The following is a 21,401-nucleotide window of genomic DNA, read 5'->3' as shown; positions in this document are numbered from 1 at the left end:
AACTGCAAACTGATTTATTCATGATCAATATTACCCACTCCAGGGAGAGTATCTCTTTGGGATGTATAAAGACAAGTATTGTATATAATATAAAGCAAACAAGTAAGGCTATTCAGTGCGATTTAAACTTCAACAGGACTGTTGTATCAGTTTTTGGATACCATACTTTTTAAGAGGCAAGTAGAGAACTACATAGTCCATGGGGTTTCTTAAGTTCCTTACTGTTCTGTTGTTATGTTACAAAAAAATCTGAAAAAAAAAAAGTCTTCCTTTTTTTTTCCTCTCTATTTCTTCTTCAGATTAGGTTACTTTAAGTATTTGTAATTCACTTTTTTTTTCAAAGTCCACTTCTGTGGTGTACACTATCCTCTTGGGGAGGTCAGTATGACATTAGGTCTATTTTAAGTTCACCTCAGAAAACCTATTCAGCTGCATAATCTCTGGTAATGATCTTTGGGAGAGTAAAAGTACATGTTCAATTACGGACTCAAAATTTTCCACTAGCTGAAGAAATTTGGATTTCTTTTCTTCATATCCTGCCCAATTCTCAGCAGACCCAGTTTATTTCATATGTCAGAATTCAAAAACTCTTCCAAATTGTGCATCTTGAGCAAAATTATGTTGATTTGTTTGTTTCTGTTAAGCATTTGAATTTTTACAGTATTGTAATACCAATATTTCCAGGATATTCATCTTATACATTTGCCAGTGAGAGCAGAAGGCCCTAGCAAAAATAACCGTCAGTTGTAGCATATCTCAGTTCAAGAAGCCAGCTTCTTGCCATTTCAGAATGTTTAAAGAAATTAACGATTCAGTCTCGTGGTATGGGACTTGGAGAATGTTTTCAATACTTATGCCTTGAAAGTATAATTTGATTTTTTTTTCCTTCAGATATTGCAAAGCAATTAAAAATGTGCCCTTCACTGCGAAAAGCACATCTAGTAGTTGAGTAACCAAGTTGTTGGAGCTATCAGAAAAGAATGAGGTTCATCTTGGCTTATTTTAAAATATTGGTTTGGTTTGATCCTGGAATTGTGAGGCTGTGTGTTTGTGTGTATATCTGGAGGAAAGACAGCATGGGGGACCTGAGAAGAGAATCCAAGGTGGACAGCAGTGAGAGTTACAGTACAAGTGAAGTATTGCAGGTCAAAAAGCAGAGGAAAGAATGGCTCAATATAGAGAAATAAAGGCAAGCTAAATTGTGTTGTGTAATTTGTATTACACGGAGCTGATTGTAAACATTGCAGTTAGGAGTTAGGTTGTCTTACACTTGTCTGTATAAACAGCTCTGAAGAGTCTCTCTAAAATCACTATTGTTTTTCTGCAGACCTTTGAAATTCAGCATGACAAAGCTGAAGGCTGAGGAATGTGCCTTCAAGCTGTCCATTGTGCTCAATTAAAATTTGGTTGAGATTTTGCCTTTTTTTTTTTTTTTTTTGCATTGCTGAAACTGAATCTGTTTGATTTAAACATCCAGTTTATCTCTGTAAGATACAACACTGAATCTCAACTTGTATGCGACCCCTCCCATGCAGACACAAGCTTAGGTTAGTGTAACAGCTGGCAAAGCAGCACGTTGGCTTTTAAAGCAGGATGTTCAGTTGGGATCCTCTCAGATCCCTCCTAGGTAAGCTTGTATGTTAGCAGGGGCTGTGCGTGCTCTGTGCTATCTGTTAGGAGTGCTGCTCCTGTGCCGCGTGTGATAAAAGTCACTGCTTCAGTTCGAGAGCAAAGACTTAGTGGTTCTTGGGGAGTTTTGTATATTAAAAATGTGTGTTGGGATATGGGTTTATGAGGAAGGAGCCTAGCTGGTGGGAACCTGAAGCAACAGAAGAAGGAAGGGGGTTGTCCTTAAAATGAAAACAAGAGAAAATAATCCATCTGTAGTCCACTCTTTCTCTCATCTTCTATTTCTTCCCACACAAACAAGCAAAACCAACCTAACTCACCACCACCCAAAAAACACACTCAACTGCCTGGGAAATAATGATTTTTATATTTTACAGACTGTATTTAGGGCACTCATTTCTGCCTGCTGAGCAATTGGCAAATGCTCTCTTTTCCCAGATAAATAAGACTTTCATGTAACTAGATAAATATTTTTGTTTTCCCAGTGACCTGGAGGTGACGCCTGTGCTTAAATGACAGTGGAAGATAAGGGGCGATGCACTGCCAGTGTCTGAGCACAGGGCTCCCAGAGAGATTCCCAAAAACACTAAGGACTGGGGTGCGCTGTGGTGGGGAGGCAGAGGGATGTTGATGTTGAGGGATGTAATTTTGCTTATTTAGTATGGGCATTTTTTCTCATAGCCACTGGAAGCAGCACAGGTCTTGGGAAACATGCTTCTCTGTGAAGTGTGTTTGCGTTTGCTGGCAGCAGGGTGATTGCAAGGCAGAGCACCCCGTGCCAGGAGGATGAGAGAGCAGGTGGTGGCAGCTGTGGAGGTGACCGTGAAGATCTGGGATGGGCTGTGGAGGTCGCCTCAGCTGAGATGTTGTAGGAAAATACAGGCTGCCGTGTACAACCTGATCCCAACCCCAAAAACATGCAGAAAAGCAAAGTAGGCAAAGGCCTGCCCCCATCATGGGTCAAATCAAAATATACATTTGCTTGCTCAGTTAGTGTGTATTAAATGGAGTGTCATGCTTTTGTCAGTGTAGTACAGATGTGTTTTCACTAGGCTCAAGTTAGGTGGGCTGGCATGTTAAACCTGCCCAGAGCTGCAGGAGTCCCCCGCTCCATTTCTAGCACATTTTGCCTTGTGGAGGCTGTGACAGCGACTGCCGAGAGGTTGGCATTGGAAGTGGCCAAGGGCACTGCTGGTGCTCAGCTCTCCTGCCAGTGCACACGTGGTGAGGAGAGGCTGGTGGGATGCTCAGATAAGGAGCTGGAGGAGACAGCCTGGGTGCAACGACTTAGCAGAAGTGGCAATTTAAATAATAAGGTAAGGGGTGAATTGTTAACAGGACAAGGGAAGGGAGAAATGCCCCTGTTCCCTGTCTAAAAGATGCATGGAAACTTGGTTGCTGTGGGGATTCAGTGAGGATGGACGATAGGACCTGGGGATCTCCTTCCCTGCTATTTTGTTCCTAGCAGAGAGCTTCCTCCCTACCAGGCAGTGCCACCACGCAGAGGATGCTTTGCTGGGATCAAGATAGAGTTCCAGGAAAATTTAGACACAGAAATACTTCTTTTAGTTGGTGTTATGCCAAGATTTGGTCAGGACAGTGTATTCTCCTCCTCTGCACCTTATCACTCAGTAACTGAAGAAAATAGGATCTTGCTGAAATCCCAGTGGAAAAATTAATTCAAAAAACAAACAAACAAACAAAATAAACCCACTGATGAGGAAGTAGAACTTATCAGTTTGATGTAGGAATGTTTCCTCTTGAGCTTACTAAAAATACATCTGTTTGTAATATTTTTGTTCTTTAATAAAATTGTGATTAAAAGTTTTAGTTAGTTTAGTTTAGAACCCAAATCATAAATATTGTCCTTTATGTTTCTGTATTCTGTATGGCAATGAGGATATCAGCAGGAAGGAGTGCACGCAAGGTTTGCTATTACAGCAGTCAGTAAATGAATGAAAATCTTGTAGAACAGGGTATAAGGTTAAAATTAAGAAAGCAGCAGCAAACATTTGGCTGTCATCTGAAACAACTGGAAGAATTGAAAAATATCAAAATGTTATTTTTTTCCTCTGGAAGAGGTATGCAGTATATTATGTCTTTACCTGCAGGTATGTATTTTAAAGGTGATTTAGATATTAATTTTTTATTCTGAAGTCTGAACTTATGCAGGGCAAAATAATTGTTTGTCTTTCCCTTGGGAGTAGAAGAGCATCACGTGTTGGGGTGGAAAGGTGAGGTGGTCACTGAAATATACAGAATGAGTAGCTTCAGTGTAGTGCTTCTGTTGGCTTGAATTCTTCAGCAAATATATTCACAAGCGGCATGAGGGTGCTTTCAGTGTTTTCAGCCCTAGTACCACTGCTTCACTCTCAAGAAGTAACTTCGTGCTGAATGTAGAATCTAGTGGAAAGGTTGAAGTAGGCAGCTTGTGCTCCTTGTAGGCTTCCTAAATGGAAGGAACGTGCAAAAAAAGTGTCAAAAGAATTTCTACAAGGAATTTTTTTGTTCTCAACATTAACTGCATGGATACACTGCCTATGTAGAGCATCACTCTTCAATAAATTCTGCAGATTTTGGATTGCTAAATTATGCCATGACATAGGGAAGGAAGCATTTAAATTTTCAGAGCTGGCTTCAGTAGCACTACTCGTACATAAAGTGCACTTAGAGAAGTCTTTGGAAGATAGTGGCTATAATCAGTATTCTGTTTGCTCGAGATCCAAATAAGTGGTAGCTGCACAGAAGGAGCAGAACAGAGAGGGAAGGCACCATTTAGCAACTTCAGAAAATGTGTTCTGAGACTGGTGTATTGATTTAATCTTTTGTTGTTGCCGTTATTTCAAGAACTCAGTAGAAGTACTTGTCACATTTAAAATAGTAATAATAAAAAAAACTCGTCCTAATTTCTTCGCTAGTACTTTTCTTGTTCTTTATTGGCCAAGCATGAGGAGAGGACCACATGACTCGATTTAATTATCTTTTTAGCATAATCTACAAGTTTTCACGTTCTTAGTACTCTGTTAGTTGTAGCTTTGGGAAATGGGAGATGTTGTATATACAGCACAAATACATCAGTAATTTGATCTTGCTGCCAGCTGATGTTGTCTTTCTTCTTAATTTTCATTATGCCTTTGGCTCTGTAGCTGCTTCAGTTTTCTTGTTTGTTTTTAGTTTAGTTTTGTTTTATTATTTTACTAGATATTCATACATAAAAAGGCAATACAGGGTTAATTGCTGTTCATGGAAAGTATTTAAAAAACAGCATCAGCTATACCTCCTAACAATTTTTTTTTCATGTTTGCACTTCTTATTTTTGAAGCTTTAAAATGTATCCATGTGTCCAATTCTGAATCACACACATAGGTGCTATAGAAATACACTTAGCACTTTTGTACACCATCATATTTTTGTTCTTATATTCTATTTCAGATAAGTATTAAAATTTTGTAACAATTTTTCCTCTAAAGTAAACTCTCAAAAGTAAATCTAATTTCAATGTTTGCCCCTGTAATTAATAATTGGTCCCCTTGGTCAATTTGCTATACAACCACTATAAAAGGTAGTCTAGAAACTCAGTTGTTGTCTGCTGTTAACCTAGCTGCTCTACCAATAATTGATTTAACAAAAGATTTCCTACTGGATAACAGTTATGAGAACTGAAAAGCAGAGGCAGAGCAGTGAAAAACTCCAGAAAGATGGGACACATTGTTTGTTTCCTCTGGATAGTTTTCTGTGACTTTTTGGTCTGTGTGTCATAGAATCATAGAAGGATTTGGGTTGGAAGGGACCATAAAGATCATCTAGTCCCAATGCTACCCACTAGAGCAGGTTGCTCACAGCCCCATCTAACCTGGCCTTAAACATTAGGTGCTTTCCTTCTCCTTTTGACTTTTTTACTGTCCCACAGTAAAAGCTTGAAAAGAGGGTGTCTGCAAAATGGGACTTCATGAAATAGCAAAATATTCTGATTTAAATGAAAAATAAATAGAAAAAAAAATATTGCTGTGTGGTGTTAGAAACTAGTAGAGAATGACTCAATGCTGGGATCTCAGAACAGAAATAACCCTGAGCCTCTGCAAGAGAAGTTGACTAGAGGAGGGTAACTTGGAAAACAAATAAATAAAAAAAAAAAGCTGTGATTACAATAATGAGCTGTGATATTCAGAGGAATATGGCCCGTATTTTCCTGATAGTAACCATCTTTGTTTTCTCTGGCAGAGGTAAGGAACTAACAAAATTTATCTTGGTGCTACCCCTCTTAAGCATGTTGTTGTCTCTTAATTACATATTGAATAGCAGCTGGCGTTTGAAGAGTAATCAAATAGAAAGTTAGTAAGGAGAAGCTGGGCAATATTGATTCAAGCTGATATTTCTTTCTGCTTGTGATGGTCTGGAAGACTTGGTGATCACTGAACCATCAGGGTTCCTCCTCAGTCTTGCCTGAAATGCCCAAAACATCAATTTTGTAACAATAGAGGCAGACTGGATTTAGCTCTCAATTTTGATTTTGTAATACCAGGTTTTCATAACTCCTCGAACACGTGGAACTAAACTGTTTCCATCTCCCTCTCTCTATTTTTTTTCTTCCTTCCATCACCAAGAAAAAAAAAATATTGAAAACAGTTTCCTGCAAGGGACTCAACAAAAGCCTTACACTGCTCTGGTTGTGAGCTAAAATCAAAGTGACTGGAAACTGGCCACTCTGCTCTGCTGTATGAGACTGAGAGATCTATTATTTCAGGGGAATGAAGAAGTCGCGCTAATTTTTTGAGAAACCCTCCAAGTACTTTTTGCTAGATACTGAATTGCCTTTAAAGAGCTCTGCCTCAGTAACATCAGGATAATAGCATTTCACTGCCACACACAGGTGCTCTAAGAGTAAACATATTAGCTTATGAAACACTCAAATATGGCAATACTGTAGGCCAGCTTAATAGCTTATCTAGGATTTATAGGTAAGTGAAGTGGTCTTTTATAAACTATTATTTTCTAAAATCAGAAGGGCAGGAAACTTCCTAGTTTAAATGTCTAGCGAGGCAGGGGAAGGAAATCAGCTCCAAAATAGCCAACTGTATTTTCCCACTGCCTTGAACAGCTCTTCAAGCACAGATTGTCTGAAATAGTTGCCATGATATGTTTTTACTTTTCAGGCCATGGAGCTTAGGGAATCAGTTTTTTAATATCTACATCATTTCTTTCCTCCTGGGACTGAAGCTGGTTACCATAGCAAAATGGCAAGGAAGCTGATAAGCTTGTAGTACCATTTGGCAAACAGGGTACAAATTTATTTTATTAAGACAGAGGACTGTGAAAAAATTGAGATTAGATATTCTTTTCTTTTTTCTTTTTTTTTTTTTTCTGCTATAATATAGTTTAAAATACTCATGAAGAAAATTATTGAGAACACATATTGAACAAATGCTCTTGCCTACATAACAAGTGTTGCTGCAAATAGTAGGAGCTGCAGTTTCAAATCTCTGCAGATCTTTGATACTCTCAACATTACATTGATTTCCCTCTTTCCCTATGGCATCCCTCAAAGATGCCATACTGTGAATTAAATGAGCTTCTATTTAACAGAATAGTTACAGGTGTCTGTCTCTTTCTACTTAAAAATTACATTGCCATATAGTTTTTATTCCCCGTAGACAAAGCATGGTCATCTGTGTCTGTCTTATAAATCAGTCTGCGAAGTCCCTTGGATACACCCATGAAGGATATACCCACGAAGAGCTTCTCTTCAGGACTGAGTTGTTCCTTTTATCTGCTCAATTAACTCCTGAGACATAGCCTGGCATCTAAACTAGCCATTGTCTGCTGTTCTGGGTGCAAGAGTTGAGTCAGTATTTTGGGGAGTTTGCTTTGGGTTTGCACTACTAACTCTAAGTGAAATCAAGTCTCGTCTTTTGGGGGTTAAAAAAAGAAAATGGAATATTTCCTGAAAGTCATTTGTGCTCTCATCTTTTTCCATTTTGAATATGTGATGCGTGCTGTTTTATGTGCACTGACAAATTTTCCATTTACTGTAAAATTAAATAGTTCCAATAGAGAGGATTTGGGAGTCTCACTGTAATCCAGCCATGCAAAACATGCTCCTTAGCGTTAACCCACTCGAGCTCATATTAACCATCCTGAACTTGGAGAAGTGCTGTTCCCAGGCTGCAGTAATGCAGCCGTGGAGCAGGACTCAGAGTAACTCCCAGGAAAGCCTACTTCTGCTCCTTTTTTTTAAGATGCTTCTTCAAGAAAATGAGCACTAGTATTTTTTGTACTTTGTGGGGATTTTTCATCCTTAAAACCCCACATTTTTGCTCATTATAAGCAAAAAAATGTGATGCAGCAGTGCAAGGGCAAGATCTAGGTGGCAGCTGGCTGGTGTCTGATCAGTTTGGGAAAGAAATGTGGGGCCTCAGACATGGGAAGATCCAGACAGCCATAGAAAGAGCTGAGTAAGAAGCCAATTGTAAGGGGAATATGTGAGTTTTGGGTTGGGGCTTATTGCATGTGTGTGTATGACCTGCGCCGTAGCCCATCTGTCCCTTGCATAGACTCTTTGGATGGAGGGAGCAATCTGCAAGGGATGAGAAGTAGTTTCCTCCTTGGAAACCAGTTACCTGCAGATATGTGTAAGTGATACTGATGGTAGCCACCCATGGGTATACAAATATATGTAGATAAAACCTGTGGGTCACTGTGTTTTACTGTCATACCTAAGTGGGGGAACTCAGTGCAGGCGCATGCGGCACTTTGATGCGGGAACTTTGGGTGTTGCCATCTACTGGCAGCCATCCACCAAGAGGAGAAGTCCCTCAGCTGGCTGTACTTTAACGTATTGCTTCTTTTGAACTGAAAGATGGGATTTTTTTGTATAAATCCTCTTTCAGGTCAGAGTTGTTAATAAAACAATTTCTGCTGTCTTCTGCATATGGATGTAGTCAGTCCCAGCGGGCTTTCTCTGAGACACTGTTGCTCTTTGGGATGTTGGTGTGTGACACGGGGACAGCTCCTCTCTGCTGCACTAAACTTGGTCTGGGGAGTCCTGAGCATCCACTGTGAGCTTGGGGCTTGACAGGCACCCACACGGGTGCTGCCTTCAGAGCCTGGCCCTGCCTTTTCAGGGAAGGGGTTGGTCTGGAAATTACTAGTAACAAAGGCAATGGGTATGTCTGAACTCATTAGAGAATAGGCCAAAGATTCCTATTTTTAAGAATCTTGCAATTCTAACCGTCTTTTTTTCCCCTAGAAGAGATGAGAGGTGTTCCAAATAAGTCTGTCCTCAAAGGGAGAGACAGTACAGCTTGTGCAGCTCTCCAGAAGTTGTATTTTGACCTCTGTCAAGGGAAATGTTTATATGATACTGTCAGAAAGAGTTTGAACATTATACATGAACCAAATGCTAGCAATAGGCATGTTTTTTTTCTTTTTATTAAAAAATGGTTAGGAAATAAGAGAGTTGCAACACTAGTTTTCAGCAAAAGTTATGTGATTGCTTTGTTACAAAACATAATCCATGTGGAAGCAGAAGAGCGACGTAGCTTTTCCCTTGTACTTGTCCAATCCAAATATACACCAGATTTAATAACTCTTTTTTAGTCACGTTCATAAAAATGTTAAAAATGTAATTTTAACATACAATTTTGTAACAAATTTTTTTTAGATGAAATAGATATTCCAATTGCTCTTAAACCCTGTGAAAAAAACAGCATTTTCCCTTCATTATTTAAGCACTATTTCAAAGTAGTGGTTTAATGTATCTTTGGTATGTTTTCAAGCCAGATATGTAGGTACACGAGCACAGAAATATTTGTGTTCCTCTTCGGGTCTGTCTTCATGAGTCCTAGCAGCATCTTAGCTGACACAGTAGTAGCATTTTTAGATGGATTTTTGTTGTAGTAGTTGCAAGGTACTGGATTACCAAAAGCAAGATTACAGTATTGCTAGTAGAGTTGTATTTTTACAGTGAAGTGATACATAGTGTTAAGAACATATATTTAAGGCCATATATAGAAGTTTTGTATTTAAAAACTAGAGAAGTGAACTACACTGGAATTAAGAGCTTAAGGTTTAACCATGGCTTGGATCAGGGAGTCATGGAATGGGCTGAGCTCTAGCTGTGCTTTGTTACTGATGGCAGTTTTCCAAAATGTAATCAAGTATTTCTTTTTTTCTTTTTCTTTTTTTTTTTTCCTTTTGTTGCAGCTGGTCTCCAATGTTCTCATCTTCTCCTGTACAAACATTGTAGGCGTCTGTACCCACTACCCAGCAGAGGTGTCCCAAAGACAGGCTTTCCAGGAGACGAGGGAATGCATACAAGCCAGGCTGCATTCTCAAAGGGAAAACCAGCAGCAGGTAAGAGCAACAGTGGGAAATAAAAAATGAAATTGCTGAAATGGAATTAGCATGCAAATTGTTCCTGTAGGATTGGAATTGCAGGCCTCTTGCTTGATGACTGATGCAGGCAAGAATAGGCCGATAGGAGACAGCAGGCTTTTTAAAGGCTTGAAAGAGAACTCAGGGAGTATTTCCTCCCCAGTGCACTGATGGATTTGTCCACAGACATCAACAAATCTGGTGGACTCTGCTCTGCAGATGAAAATTACATAGTACACAGAGTGTGCACTGTTTTTTTGCACACATTGGAGCTGCGTGTTGAACACAGATGCAGCACGCAGGCTTCAGGTGGACCCTGTTTGTGAGGACAAAATGTGGTATGTTTGTCAGCAAAGCCACTACCCACAGATAAGGCAGGTTTCTGAAGTGAAAGAGATAAAAATTGGGCCACATAATATACTGTCCCTTGATGCTTCCAGAGAGAGTCCTCTTCTTGCCTTGTCCAAGGTTCCCTGCCTGCTTGCACACCTCTGTGCACCGTATAGGCCTCAAGTCAATTCTATTTTATTGAAAAGTAAGTTTCATCAATATGTCCAATGTTTGTGTGCTATAAAAAGACCTGTGGCTGCCAATAAACAGCCCAGTTTTCAAGGGGACCGACCATATTGGCTCCCCTAATTCAGTTGTGGGTTCTGTGGCAGTGAACCTCTTGTCTCCTCAGGATTAGATATGAAAGACTTTTTAGGCAGTGTGACTATTCCTTTACTAATACACATCTCTAACCTGCAGTGTGTCTTGCAGTGGTCTTTCCCATCCAATTTGAAGGGAATCATGAAATGGGGCTTCCAGTCTTCCCTTGAGAAGTATCCTGTAGCTTGGTTGTGGCTGTGAACTTGGGGAACAGGTCAGGGGAATGAATTGAGTGGAGCATCTTTTTATCTCTGTGGCAACACAGCTTATTTTTCCCTCATGTCCCAGCCCATCTGCATCTATGGATCAGTCTTTTGGCAGTGTTTATGAGGTTCTTCTGGCTGACATACTTGCTGCTTAACCCTTACGGTTATTTTGACGATATATATATGAATACCAAATTCACAATCGCAGCTCCTTTTTCCTTTGTTACAAATGTAGTTTCAGAGAGGTGAAACAAGTGGCCAGTCCTCCTTTGGCACCCTGAAATGAAGGAAAGAACTGAGCCAAAAGAATACCCTATTTTATTTATTGATTCCAGCTCTGTCCTCCCTGCTGAGAGGCTGCCTTTGCATGTCTCAAATGCATGCGCTGTTCTCAATTTAGGAGCTTCTGTGCCAGAAATACCACATGAAAAATGTCCTTACAAGTGCCATAGTCTTAGGCCTTTTTACCTGTCCCTCTTCCCCTCCCCAAAGGTACCATACCATGCAGGAGAAAGCTAGGACATCAGTAAAACACAGGTCAAAGCCAGTCACTAAGATATGCCCTGCAGTACATCCAGCAGGAACTGTGGATCCTGGCAGGTGGGGACTCCTAATAAGATTATTTGCTGCTACAGCCTGCGCCGACATTGATTTCCAGGTTCAGTTCAGATGCCTCCCTATGCATAATGCATCGAGATAATCTAGAGGTGACAGCAGATGCAAATACTGGCAGCTCAGCCTGTGTCTGTGAGAGCTGGTCTCCAAATAGGCATGGAGGGAAAGAGCCCGGCGCTCTTACCATCATTTGCCTGTTTCTGGAGACCTGACGATGCTCTTGTGTGCTGTTCTCTATTAAAGGCAGGCAGATTATCTCCGGCAAAGGAGTGTATATTTTCCCTTATTAAGCTTCTACTAGCATCCAAAATTAGTAAGAAAGTAAACAGAAATCCAGAGTGTCCAATCCAGAATAGACAATCCTCAATGATTTTATTACTTGAGATAAGCTACGGCAGAATCATAACAGGAATTACCATTCCTACACAGAATAAAATAACATTGGATGAAAAAAAAATAGTTATTCTCAATAATCTGCAGATACTTAGGATTTGAGTAAAAGGGTGGTTGTTGAGACTGCCGTTTTCCTTCTAGCATTGCTTGTCTTCTGTTTGTGAAGTTGTCTTCTTCTTTACATCTTTGCATCACTTAACTTGTGATGAATAGTAAGTGTTAATAGACCTGAGGACAAATGGACAGATGTAGCACACTGAATATTGGTTAATGCTTTGAGGTCATCTTGGGAGAGTGCAACATAAACAGTTAAAATTCCAGTGTAGTATAGAGGCATTGTACGGGTGTGTGTGTTTTATATATCCACCCACGTATACATATATCCATGTGGATGTATGTAAATAGAGTAGATTCTGTATTTTACTCTTTAATCTGTGCCTATTCTAGAGACTAGTGCTTCTTGGTATGCATTTGTTTAATGTATAATTCAGTGGAACTATACTCGCATCGTATTTTGAAGTGAGAATTATATATGAATTTGCTTTTGCTTTTTTTATCAGGTCAGACTGCTGCCTTGTTAGACTTGTAAAACAGCAGTCCCAGCCACCTCACTTGTACATAAGTGATTTTACAGTGAGGGCTGCAGTACATTCTAGTCATTACACCAAAATGAAAATTGTACTCTGGTGGAGACTTTAATTTCTGTGCTCCATTTGAAATAAAACAAAGGGGTTTTTTTGTTGTTTTGAAGGTCTTTTAGTGTGGCTTGTGCCTTACTAAAGCACTTGTTACAGCCTCCTCCTGGTAGTTTCAGAGGTTATTTTCAGCGATCGTGATGCTCCCAGCAAACAGGACGAATATAATGTCCAGCTCTGTAACACAGCTAAACCTCCTAATTAGTTGTTGCATGAAGGATTGTTCCTGTTGCATACATTCGTTTCACTTGTTAAGTCTTATTCCCAATCGGTGATAGGTCAGAGTCGTGTTAGTCTCATGGAGATCTCAACTGTCTTGAAAATATTGGTGGTTTAATCTGGCAAATGCCTGTGGCGTCAGAAAGAGCAGGGGTGAAGGTTCTCAAGCACAAGTTATCCAGAAATCTATGTGAAAATCCCTTGGAGTACTAGTAGAAGAAACTCACTCCCTCAGACATGTCCCTGCTTTTCAAGCAAGTAAAAAAAAAAATCATCCTTCACTCTGGTGCGCCCACAGGGAATGTTCCAAACCTGCGGGTGCCCCTGAGCTCCCCATTGAGCTCCGAGTTATTTAAAGGATGTGTAAAATCACACGTAGAATAGCAGCTTTCACACATTTGAAGATGCCTATTATAATATGCAAATGACAGCAGTGTATACACCAGTTACCCTGGTAAACATACAAAATGTGTTGCGCTTTTACGCTCAAGGAGTACACTAATAGCTGACAGAAGCCTGAGGACACGTGCATGATTCATAATCTTTATATATATATATATACATATATAAAATTTGGCAGTGTGAATGCTAGCACATGTAGTATGCCAGTGAAGGTGAGAGTGCTTTAAAACACAAGTATCTTGTCAGGACTGCTGCAGTTTGGAGCTGGGGAGACAGACATCCCTCCAACACATCTTTTCCTGTGTTATTACTACCTCCTCAGGGACTGGAGGCAAGAACTCTTTAAGGTACACGTTGAGGGGAAAAAAAGTAAATACTGGGCAATGCTGCAGCCTATAAAATGTCTCTGTGCATCCTGAGCACATATCCAGTGAATCCATCTTCATCTGGTTCTCCCAACATTTCTCTCTCTCCTTAGAGGAAGAAATAAGTGGGGAACTTTCAGATAAAGCCAGAAATTAGAATCCAGGAATGTGTTTATAACTGAAGTGTGGGCAAGAGGTTTGGTGACGTGAGTAATTAATACAGGAATGCTGACCCCTCTGAGTCAGGGCTGCAGCTTGAGCCCAACTGCTCCCTGTGTTGTTGAGAATTAATGAGCTGTTAGATAAGGTTAGGCACCTTCGTTTATTCTACATTGTGTCTGTGTCGTCAGGAAGGAAGGCCCTTTTCTTCTGCTCACTGCAGGGGAAGAAAAATAATAAAAACAAGAGTGGCGCAAGCTTTTGGGATTCTTCAGCTATTCCAGAGCACTGCTTGCAGGCTGAGCTGTAGCTGAGCCCCGAGGAGATGCTCCCCACCTTCTCCAGCCAGAGCAAAAACTTCCCCTGAACTGCAAAGGGTGTGAGTGGGAATAAAATTAAGGGATTGAAGGGTCTGGGCAGAATTTATCAGGTGAGATACCTGAAATACACAAATGTGTCCCTGGGGTGCATATTACCTGCAGGTTTAAATTCTATAGCTTTTGCATGAAATTGCCACCAAATTTAGAATAATAGCAAGCGCGGGCTTTTGTGTGAGTTTTTAGGAAAATTACCAGAAAGTCATCATTTTGTCATGTAACTAATTTTTGCCTAGCATACAGAACTATATATGGAACGGCTTACAAAATGGTGTTATGAAAGTCACCCTAAAGCTATTATCAGTAAATAAAAGTGCAATTTAGTTGTTTCAAGGGAGGGTGAAGAGCAATGAAATGCTGATGACAGAAGGTGGTTATTGGAAATACTTTTGGAGGTGAGTGGGTGGGTGCACAGGTCTTAATTCAATTGGGCACTAGGAGTGGTTTTAGGTGTAGAAGTATAACACCGTGTTGCATAGTTGGGCTAACTTCTCGTGCTAGTTTTATTGGGGCATTCCTGTTGACTTGTTATCTGCCAAGAACAGGTTTGTGCCTGTTGGGGGAATGTGCCTAGATGATTAGATAGGAAAGGAAGGAATTGTAGAAGGTGCCCAAGGGTGTTGGGGTGTCAGTCCTGTAGGGCTGTGTGAAAGAGGACTTCGTGGTGGTGTGGAGAGGCTGTGGGGAAGGTCAGATGGTATCATTTAGCAGAGTCATTCCAGGAATGTGTATGTGCAATTTCTGAGTTGCATGGATCCTTCATTTGCAAGAACTGGCATTAATCACAGGCCCAGTGCAGCTGGGATGAAAAATAATATTTTCTTCTCTAAAATCATTGAATTATTGTTTCAGGGTCAGGACAGAATTGCAGATGCCTTGACAGAGGGTCAACTGCTGGGTTTATGGATGTGGTTTCACTTGGTCATACTCTTCGCTCCCCAAACTGATGACTTCATTTCTCCCCAGCGCGGAGCAAAGTGTGTTTGTTAACTGGGCAGCAGGTGTTTTAATTGCTTCATCTGTCTGACTCCACAGGAGCGGCTCCTGCTCTCTGTACTTCCTCGACATGTTGCCATGGAGATGAAAGCTGACATTAATGCCAAACAGGAAGATATGATGTTTCATAAAATCTACATCCAGAAGCATGACAATGTCAGGTAAGAAGAGCAGCCTATCTCCCAGCTGCCAGGGGAGGAGGGACCATCCCAGTACTTAGCATTTAAGGCCTGGGAATGAAGATGACAGCAGCACTTAATTCAAAATAAGTGTAAAAGCTCTAAAGTGCCACCAGTTGACTTTTGTAAGCTTGTTTATAGGACGTGAGGAGGATTGCCACGTCTGCAACATCTTCGTCTGATGAGCAGCTTTAACTGATCTCTTTCCTTAGCTTCTTTATTTTTTCTCTTTTTCCTGGATTGCATCTCGGTGGCTTTGAAAAGGTGGAATGTTTGAGTTTGGATATTTTTTTGACAGTAACAAGCACCCTTCTGATAAGCATTGAAGGGATGCAAGTCAAAGATTGACAGCACTTTCCAGGGGGTGAGTTACAGAGACCAGCTGAGGTTAAAATCACTTGGAGTAGTCCCTGCCAGTCTATAATTACAAACAGGGGGTCCATTAGTAGACCTGGCACCTGCTCAGTCACCCAAGGCCATGTCGCTCGTTGGTCTGCCTGGATGAGCAGATGAAATGGATGTCTGGTGTCTGGGAGGTGGTGCAGAATCACAGCCAGTCCGTGTTGCTGGGGCAGTCTGTCCCCATGAGCTTCAGCACATCACCAGCTTCCCCGTGTCTACTTCCCAGGGGAGAGGGAATGAACTCAGACTTGATATTGCTGTTTATGTTGCTTGATATCTTCATGGGCTGCAATGAAAAGTAGTTTAACTTAATCTTGACACATTTTAATTCTGCTGTTGTACCTGGCCTCTTTGGGAATGACTTCTCTCTCTGCCAAGCCTGATGCTGTGTAACAGCTCTGTAAGTCTGTAAATACTTCTACTGAGACACAGGGCTGGGGACAGAGTCTCATTCATTCCTCCCTCTCTCTTCCCTTCAAATAAGAGGTTTTCTTGTAAACTGTTTGTGTAGCCTTCTCTCTTACGTTTAAGTACGTTGGTGAATTATATATTCTGATACTTAGTGCTCAACAAATAAAAGTGGATTTATTGCATCTCCAATATACTACACCTGCGTAATCTCCAGTAGATGATGTGGTAAAATTCACTTAAAATTCTGAAACATTTGAAGACTGCAGCAAATTGATGTTTCCTTAGTATTAGCAGTGGAGTAGAGAGGTAATGTTCAAGCAGAAAACTGGGAAGAGGGACCTTTAGGTTAGGTTTTAATTGTGACTGGGCAAAGTTGTAAAGATCCCCTAGCAATACTGAAGAAAAAATGTTATCAGCTGTAAAATGTTTAAATGGTTCTGTAATGAAAAATAAAGAATATACATATGGTGATGAAGGTGAGGGGAAGAGGCCTCCCAGAGTGCCCACAGCATAAGTGTTACAGTAGATGATGGTTCTTGTCTTTGCATTCGATTTTTCCTTAATAGCACTTAGCTTGTTCAAGAAGGTTTGTAAATTTCTCATGATAGATGGCATTTGTGTGTTTTCCTAATAGAGGAATTACTTTTTTCCAGTACTCAAAGGTCAGCTTGACATTCAAATTGAATGCAAGTTGTTGGATATGACATGAGATTAATCAGTATGGTATTATATTCTTCCACATTAGTTTCCATATATCATTATTTGCAGGTCTAAAAGTCACTCGGTACAGTCAAATCTTAGTAAAAGTGATTATCTCTTTAGGATGATGATGCTTTGAAATTTTGTTTTAACTATATCACTAAATAAATAAAAACTAATTAAAAGTAATATGCTAAATTAGCAAGTGCACAAGCATGGTATTCAATATATGCATATTTTTTTTCTTCTTTTGTTCCTTCACCCTACCAGACAATGGCTTCTTGTAGCCTTTACCCATATGTACTGAAAGCAAAGAGAAGGTAACGTAGGAACATCTCATCTTAATATACTTTAGGGAGATGAATAACTAAGTATGAATATTGAAAAAGGAAACATGATTTGGAACAAATGACTCATTTCACACTAGGAGTTCAGCATGGAGCCTTTGCTCTTGCCTGGGTGCTCTGAAACCACCTCTGGTGGGAATTTTACCGTGGATGGTTTTGAAGCATTTACATGCACCCAGAAACACGCTGGTGGCAGGGGGTAGTGCCTCCATGATGGGGATTAATGAATTGGCTGAAGAAAAGCAAGTGCACACATTACTTTTCAGGGGGAAATGCTCAAGAGGAGGTTTTTGAGATTAGAACACTCCAAGCAATTTTGTTTTGTTTTTGTCAGTATTCAAAAATGTCATAAGATCTGAGTTTTTATGAGCTAAAGGTTATTGTGTCAAGGCAATTGAGAAGCATGTGAAGTCGACGCAAGGGTGCTGTGCCCAGCCATTGAATCTGGTTTCCTGCTAATGATTTATGAGCAGAAGCATTTCCTTTCAGTTCTCAGAGGTGGGAAAGGTCCATGTGTGTGTGCAGAGGTGCGTGTCTCCCTCCACCAGCAGCCGTGTGCAGTGGTTCTCTTTTCCCACTCTCCCAGGTTAGTTAAAAAGGCAGGTTGTAAATGAAAGTATGATGGGTGGGAAATTTTGTTCGCTGCTGATTTAAACCTTTAAGTTTTCTTTCATAGCGCCTCGAATTCAAGAGCTCCCATTTTTCTGGATGGTCAGGGTGCTCACTGATTCCCCAATCTGTGTGGAGCCCCTGAGCCTGCCTGGCACTGGTGGTTTCCATCCAGCCAAATTTTGTTCTGGCCTTGTGAGCTCAGGAGGCTCAGGGGCACAGCCATGCTCTGTTAGCCTGCCTTGACATGCTGTGTGGGAGAAGAAGTTTGCAAAATCTTGTGCCAGACGAGATTAAATATTTTAATTTTCAGGGATGATTGGGCCCGGGCTTTTGGGACCACCTCTAATTGAAATTAAAACACAAACTCAAACCACTCTACCAGCAGAAAATGTTATGCTAAAATTATGTCAAGTTGTTGTGTGTTTTTTTCCTTCTGTTTTGAAATTACCAGTTTTTCTGTGATATGCTTGGATTTGGACATTATATTACACACTTTTTTTCCTTAAAACAAAACAAAACTAACTAATGTACACACTATGTAGAAAGATCTTTCCCAGCTGCCAAGAGCAGTCCTGTAAAACACAGCTGTGATCCTTTCATAAGGGCAGTTCTGCCATGATACTGCTTACTATGTTACATTTATCTTAGGGGTTAGGTTATCTCTACAGGGGAAAGGTGATGTTTTTATGCAGAAGTAAAGTGGCTTGTCTGACCTGAATGGATGCAAGCAAATCTTTTTAGAACCTTATCAGGGCTTCCTGTGAATGAGTTCATAATCTCCTGCTTATTGTTATGGAAAGTAAAGTTCAGAGACTAATTTATCCACAATGAAAATATAATTTCCTGTCATTTTTGGCAACAAAATTTGCTTTGAGACTACATTCTGAAGAATTTAGGGTGATGAAGAAACGAAGTTGAAGAGGTTTGGGGTTAATATTCTCTTTTGAGATGCAAATGAACAGAACCTTTGAACGGGGAATGAAACCATTTTCCATCCTGATTTATTGAATGAGAATTAGCTTTGACAAATGGAGAATCGTAGAGCGTGACATGACCTTTCCCACGTATGTGTGTTAAATATAAAGTCTATTGTCAAATGCAATCAGGAAAGGAGTTCCCAAGACCATATGAGTAATTTTGGGTAAACAACAAGGTGAGTTATATAAGTAAAGTAGTTCACTTTATCATGAATGAGATTCTGTCTGATAGACAAACCCTAAAATACGCATAGATAATACTGTTTATCTGAAATGCTTCCTAGGCGGAATTTTAGATGTTTTACATTACTATAGCTATTTATAGCGTCTTGCTGCAGTGATAGTGGCTTTAATGTTATCTAGGTTTGGCCAAATATAGTAATCTCTGTTCTATAAAAGAAGGTTTGAAGTCCTCTGTGAAGGGATCAAGCTTGGCTTTGTCATTGAAATTCCTTTGATGAACTGTTTCAAGAAGCTTATTTTAGGGCTTGCATCCAAGCATGGTGAAAGTGACAGTTTCCTCTTTTCTACCCTTCACATAATTCTTATGAATCATGTACTCAACAACATTAACCTGATCTCACAGGTTTCTAAACATCTTGACAACACAAACCAAACTCTTTGCAGAAGTACAACAGTCCGTTTGCTTTCAGCTTTGTAAATGAAACTCATTTTTAATTAGTCTTCTGATCAAATTACATTCCAACACCAAAAATTCTCCCCTTAGAAATAACCAAACAGTTGCATTTTGGCAGAGTGTCAGGATATTCAGTCGGCCATGTCAGCTGAACCTCTTCATCTTACAGGTGTTTTGACACTTAACTAGTTGGCTATGAAGGGCATTAAATTATTAGATTGCAAGATGCTATGTATGTTATGGTTTGCAATAATTTCAACTAAACAACCAACCTTCTCCTTCCTGCCACTGTCCTTGCACGCAGGACATCCAGTATGAAAGTTTCTTGGGGTTAAAGGAGTTTTCAATACACGAATACATATACATAAGGTTGGGCTCTGACTGCAGCTAGTAGGAGGGCTCCCAGAATAGAGCTGTAATGGGACATACCAGTGCCAAAGCAGTGTGCTGCTTAATGGTGTGTTCTGGTTGGTGAGTACAGGCATGAGAATACTTTTTTTTCCAACTTGCTAAAATAAACATATCTTTTGAAATGCTAAATGGGTTTACAATGAGGCATATTCTCTCAAATCCAGGTCAGACAGCAGATTGTCTTTGGGGGCAGTTATGCCAATTGGTTTTGGTCAGGAGCTCATCTGGATTCTGTTTTCATACATTTTTTTTTTATGAGATGTTATTGAAGCTAAGCAAAAAAGCAGTTTCATTTTACCATCTTTAAAAAATACAACTACATTATGGAGTGTATAAATTTGTTACAGTTCTTCTCTGGATATTTTCAAAAATTCCCCAAATAGCCTTGTTTCAGCCAAAGCTTTGATTTCTATGCAAAGCCTTGTTGCCAGGGAAGGACAGCACCAATAATTCTTATATATTTGCTATATAATTAATTTCCTTCCTCATCTTCTCCTCCCATTTGGGAGAATGAAATATATGGTTTATGTCTGGAGATGAGGAGATCAGCATTAAATGGGAAGAAGCCTAAAATCAGATTTCATCCATGCGCTCCCTGCCAGTCACTGAGCTTCCATTTCCTTATGAAATGCTTTTGCGGGTTACTTGCTCGGTTGGTTCCCAGCATCAAGTCCTAGCAAGAACTTTTGCTGTTTTTCTTCATTTGAGGCCTATGCCCACATGTAGCAGCAAGTTATTTTTGGAGGTAGGTGGGGGGAAACTGTGTGGGTTTCGTGTGGGTTCAGGTGTCCTCCTCATTTAATTGCCATTAGTTCTGGTTCAGGCTGTAGGCTGAGAAAAGTGAGTAGGAGGGAAGTGATCAGCCTTCCCATGCCTTTTCCCAAGTGACAGCAGCAAGTTTTACTTTTTCAGGAACTCTTCTGTTTTTCTGTCAAGAGCCAGCTCTTGGGTACTTCACCTGTGTCTGCCTGGTGTGAATCTTAGCTTTTTAATTTTCCAGAAAGTTTAATGATTTTTTTTTTTATAAGATAGCACTAGTTTTTAGGAAATGTCAAAGTCCCTTTCACCCATGGGTGGTGGTGAATTGCTTTGCACTTACCACTAAATGTTAATATTAGACATTAATATTCAGGGAGGCATTTCATCCAAATATCACTCCCTCTTTTCAATATGTGTGTTGATGTTTTACTCATGAAAACTTCTACACTATAGAATAGCGCAGGTTTATATATTTTATTGAATCTGCCTCTTTGTGTGTGTGCACAGCAGCCTTTAAGAAGAACAAATACGTGCCAACTTGCTTAATCATTCATCTGGCTGTCTGCAGATCTGTCTTTCTGAACTGGGAATACACTGTGATCTTGGTCCCTGCTGGGAACCCCTGGTGCCTATAGGGGCATGAGAGTCTTGTACCCTCCAAAGAACAAAACAGATAAATAACTGGTTGCAGGGCACCCCGCTGGATGCATTACTTAAACACATGTGTTGTAATAAAGACAACATCCCAAAAGTGCAGCGTGCCAGGTGACTGCAGATCTGCAGCCACCAGCAAGCCAGCAGCAATTAGGAAGAGCCTGTGATGTATAATTCACACCCTGCTATTCTGAGTGTACACAAGGGTCTGTGAAGTTCACAGGGTGATGGAT

At 40.2% G+C, this 21,401-nt stretch overlaps 1 protein-coding gene across 5 annotated transcripts in view; it reads left to right on the top strand.

Annotated features, from left to right (window-relative positions):
* Nucleotides 1-21,401, top strand: part of ADCY5 (adenylate cyclase 5) — a 213,962-nt gene that overhangs the window by 113,237 nt on the left and 79,324 nt on the right. For all 5 annotated transcript variants that reach the window (XM_021270949.4, XM_038181939.2, XM_072040775.1 and 2 more), the window contains exons 2-3: nt 9,832-9,981; nt 15,120-15,241. In XM_021270949.4, the coding sequence (XP_021126624.4) occupies nt 9,832-9,981; nt 15,120-15,241 (272 nt within the window). The remainder of the gene's footprint in view (nt 1-9,831; nt 9,982-15,119; nt 15,242-21,401) is intronic.

Source organism: Anas platyrhynchos, chromosome 7, assembly GCF_047663525.1.
Source record: "Anas platyrhynchos isolate ZD024472 breed Pekin duck chromosome 7, IASCAAS_PekinDuck_T2T, whole genome shotgun sequence".
NCBI lineage: Eukaryota > Metazoa > Chordata > Aves > Anseriformes > Anatidae > Anas > Anas platyrhynchos.
Note: the sequence above shows the minus strand (reverse complement) of the source record. Positions and strands in the feature narration are given on the sequence as shown.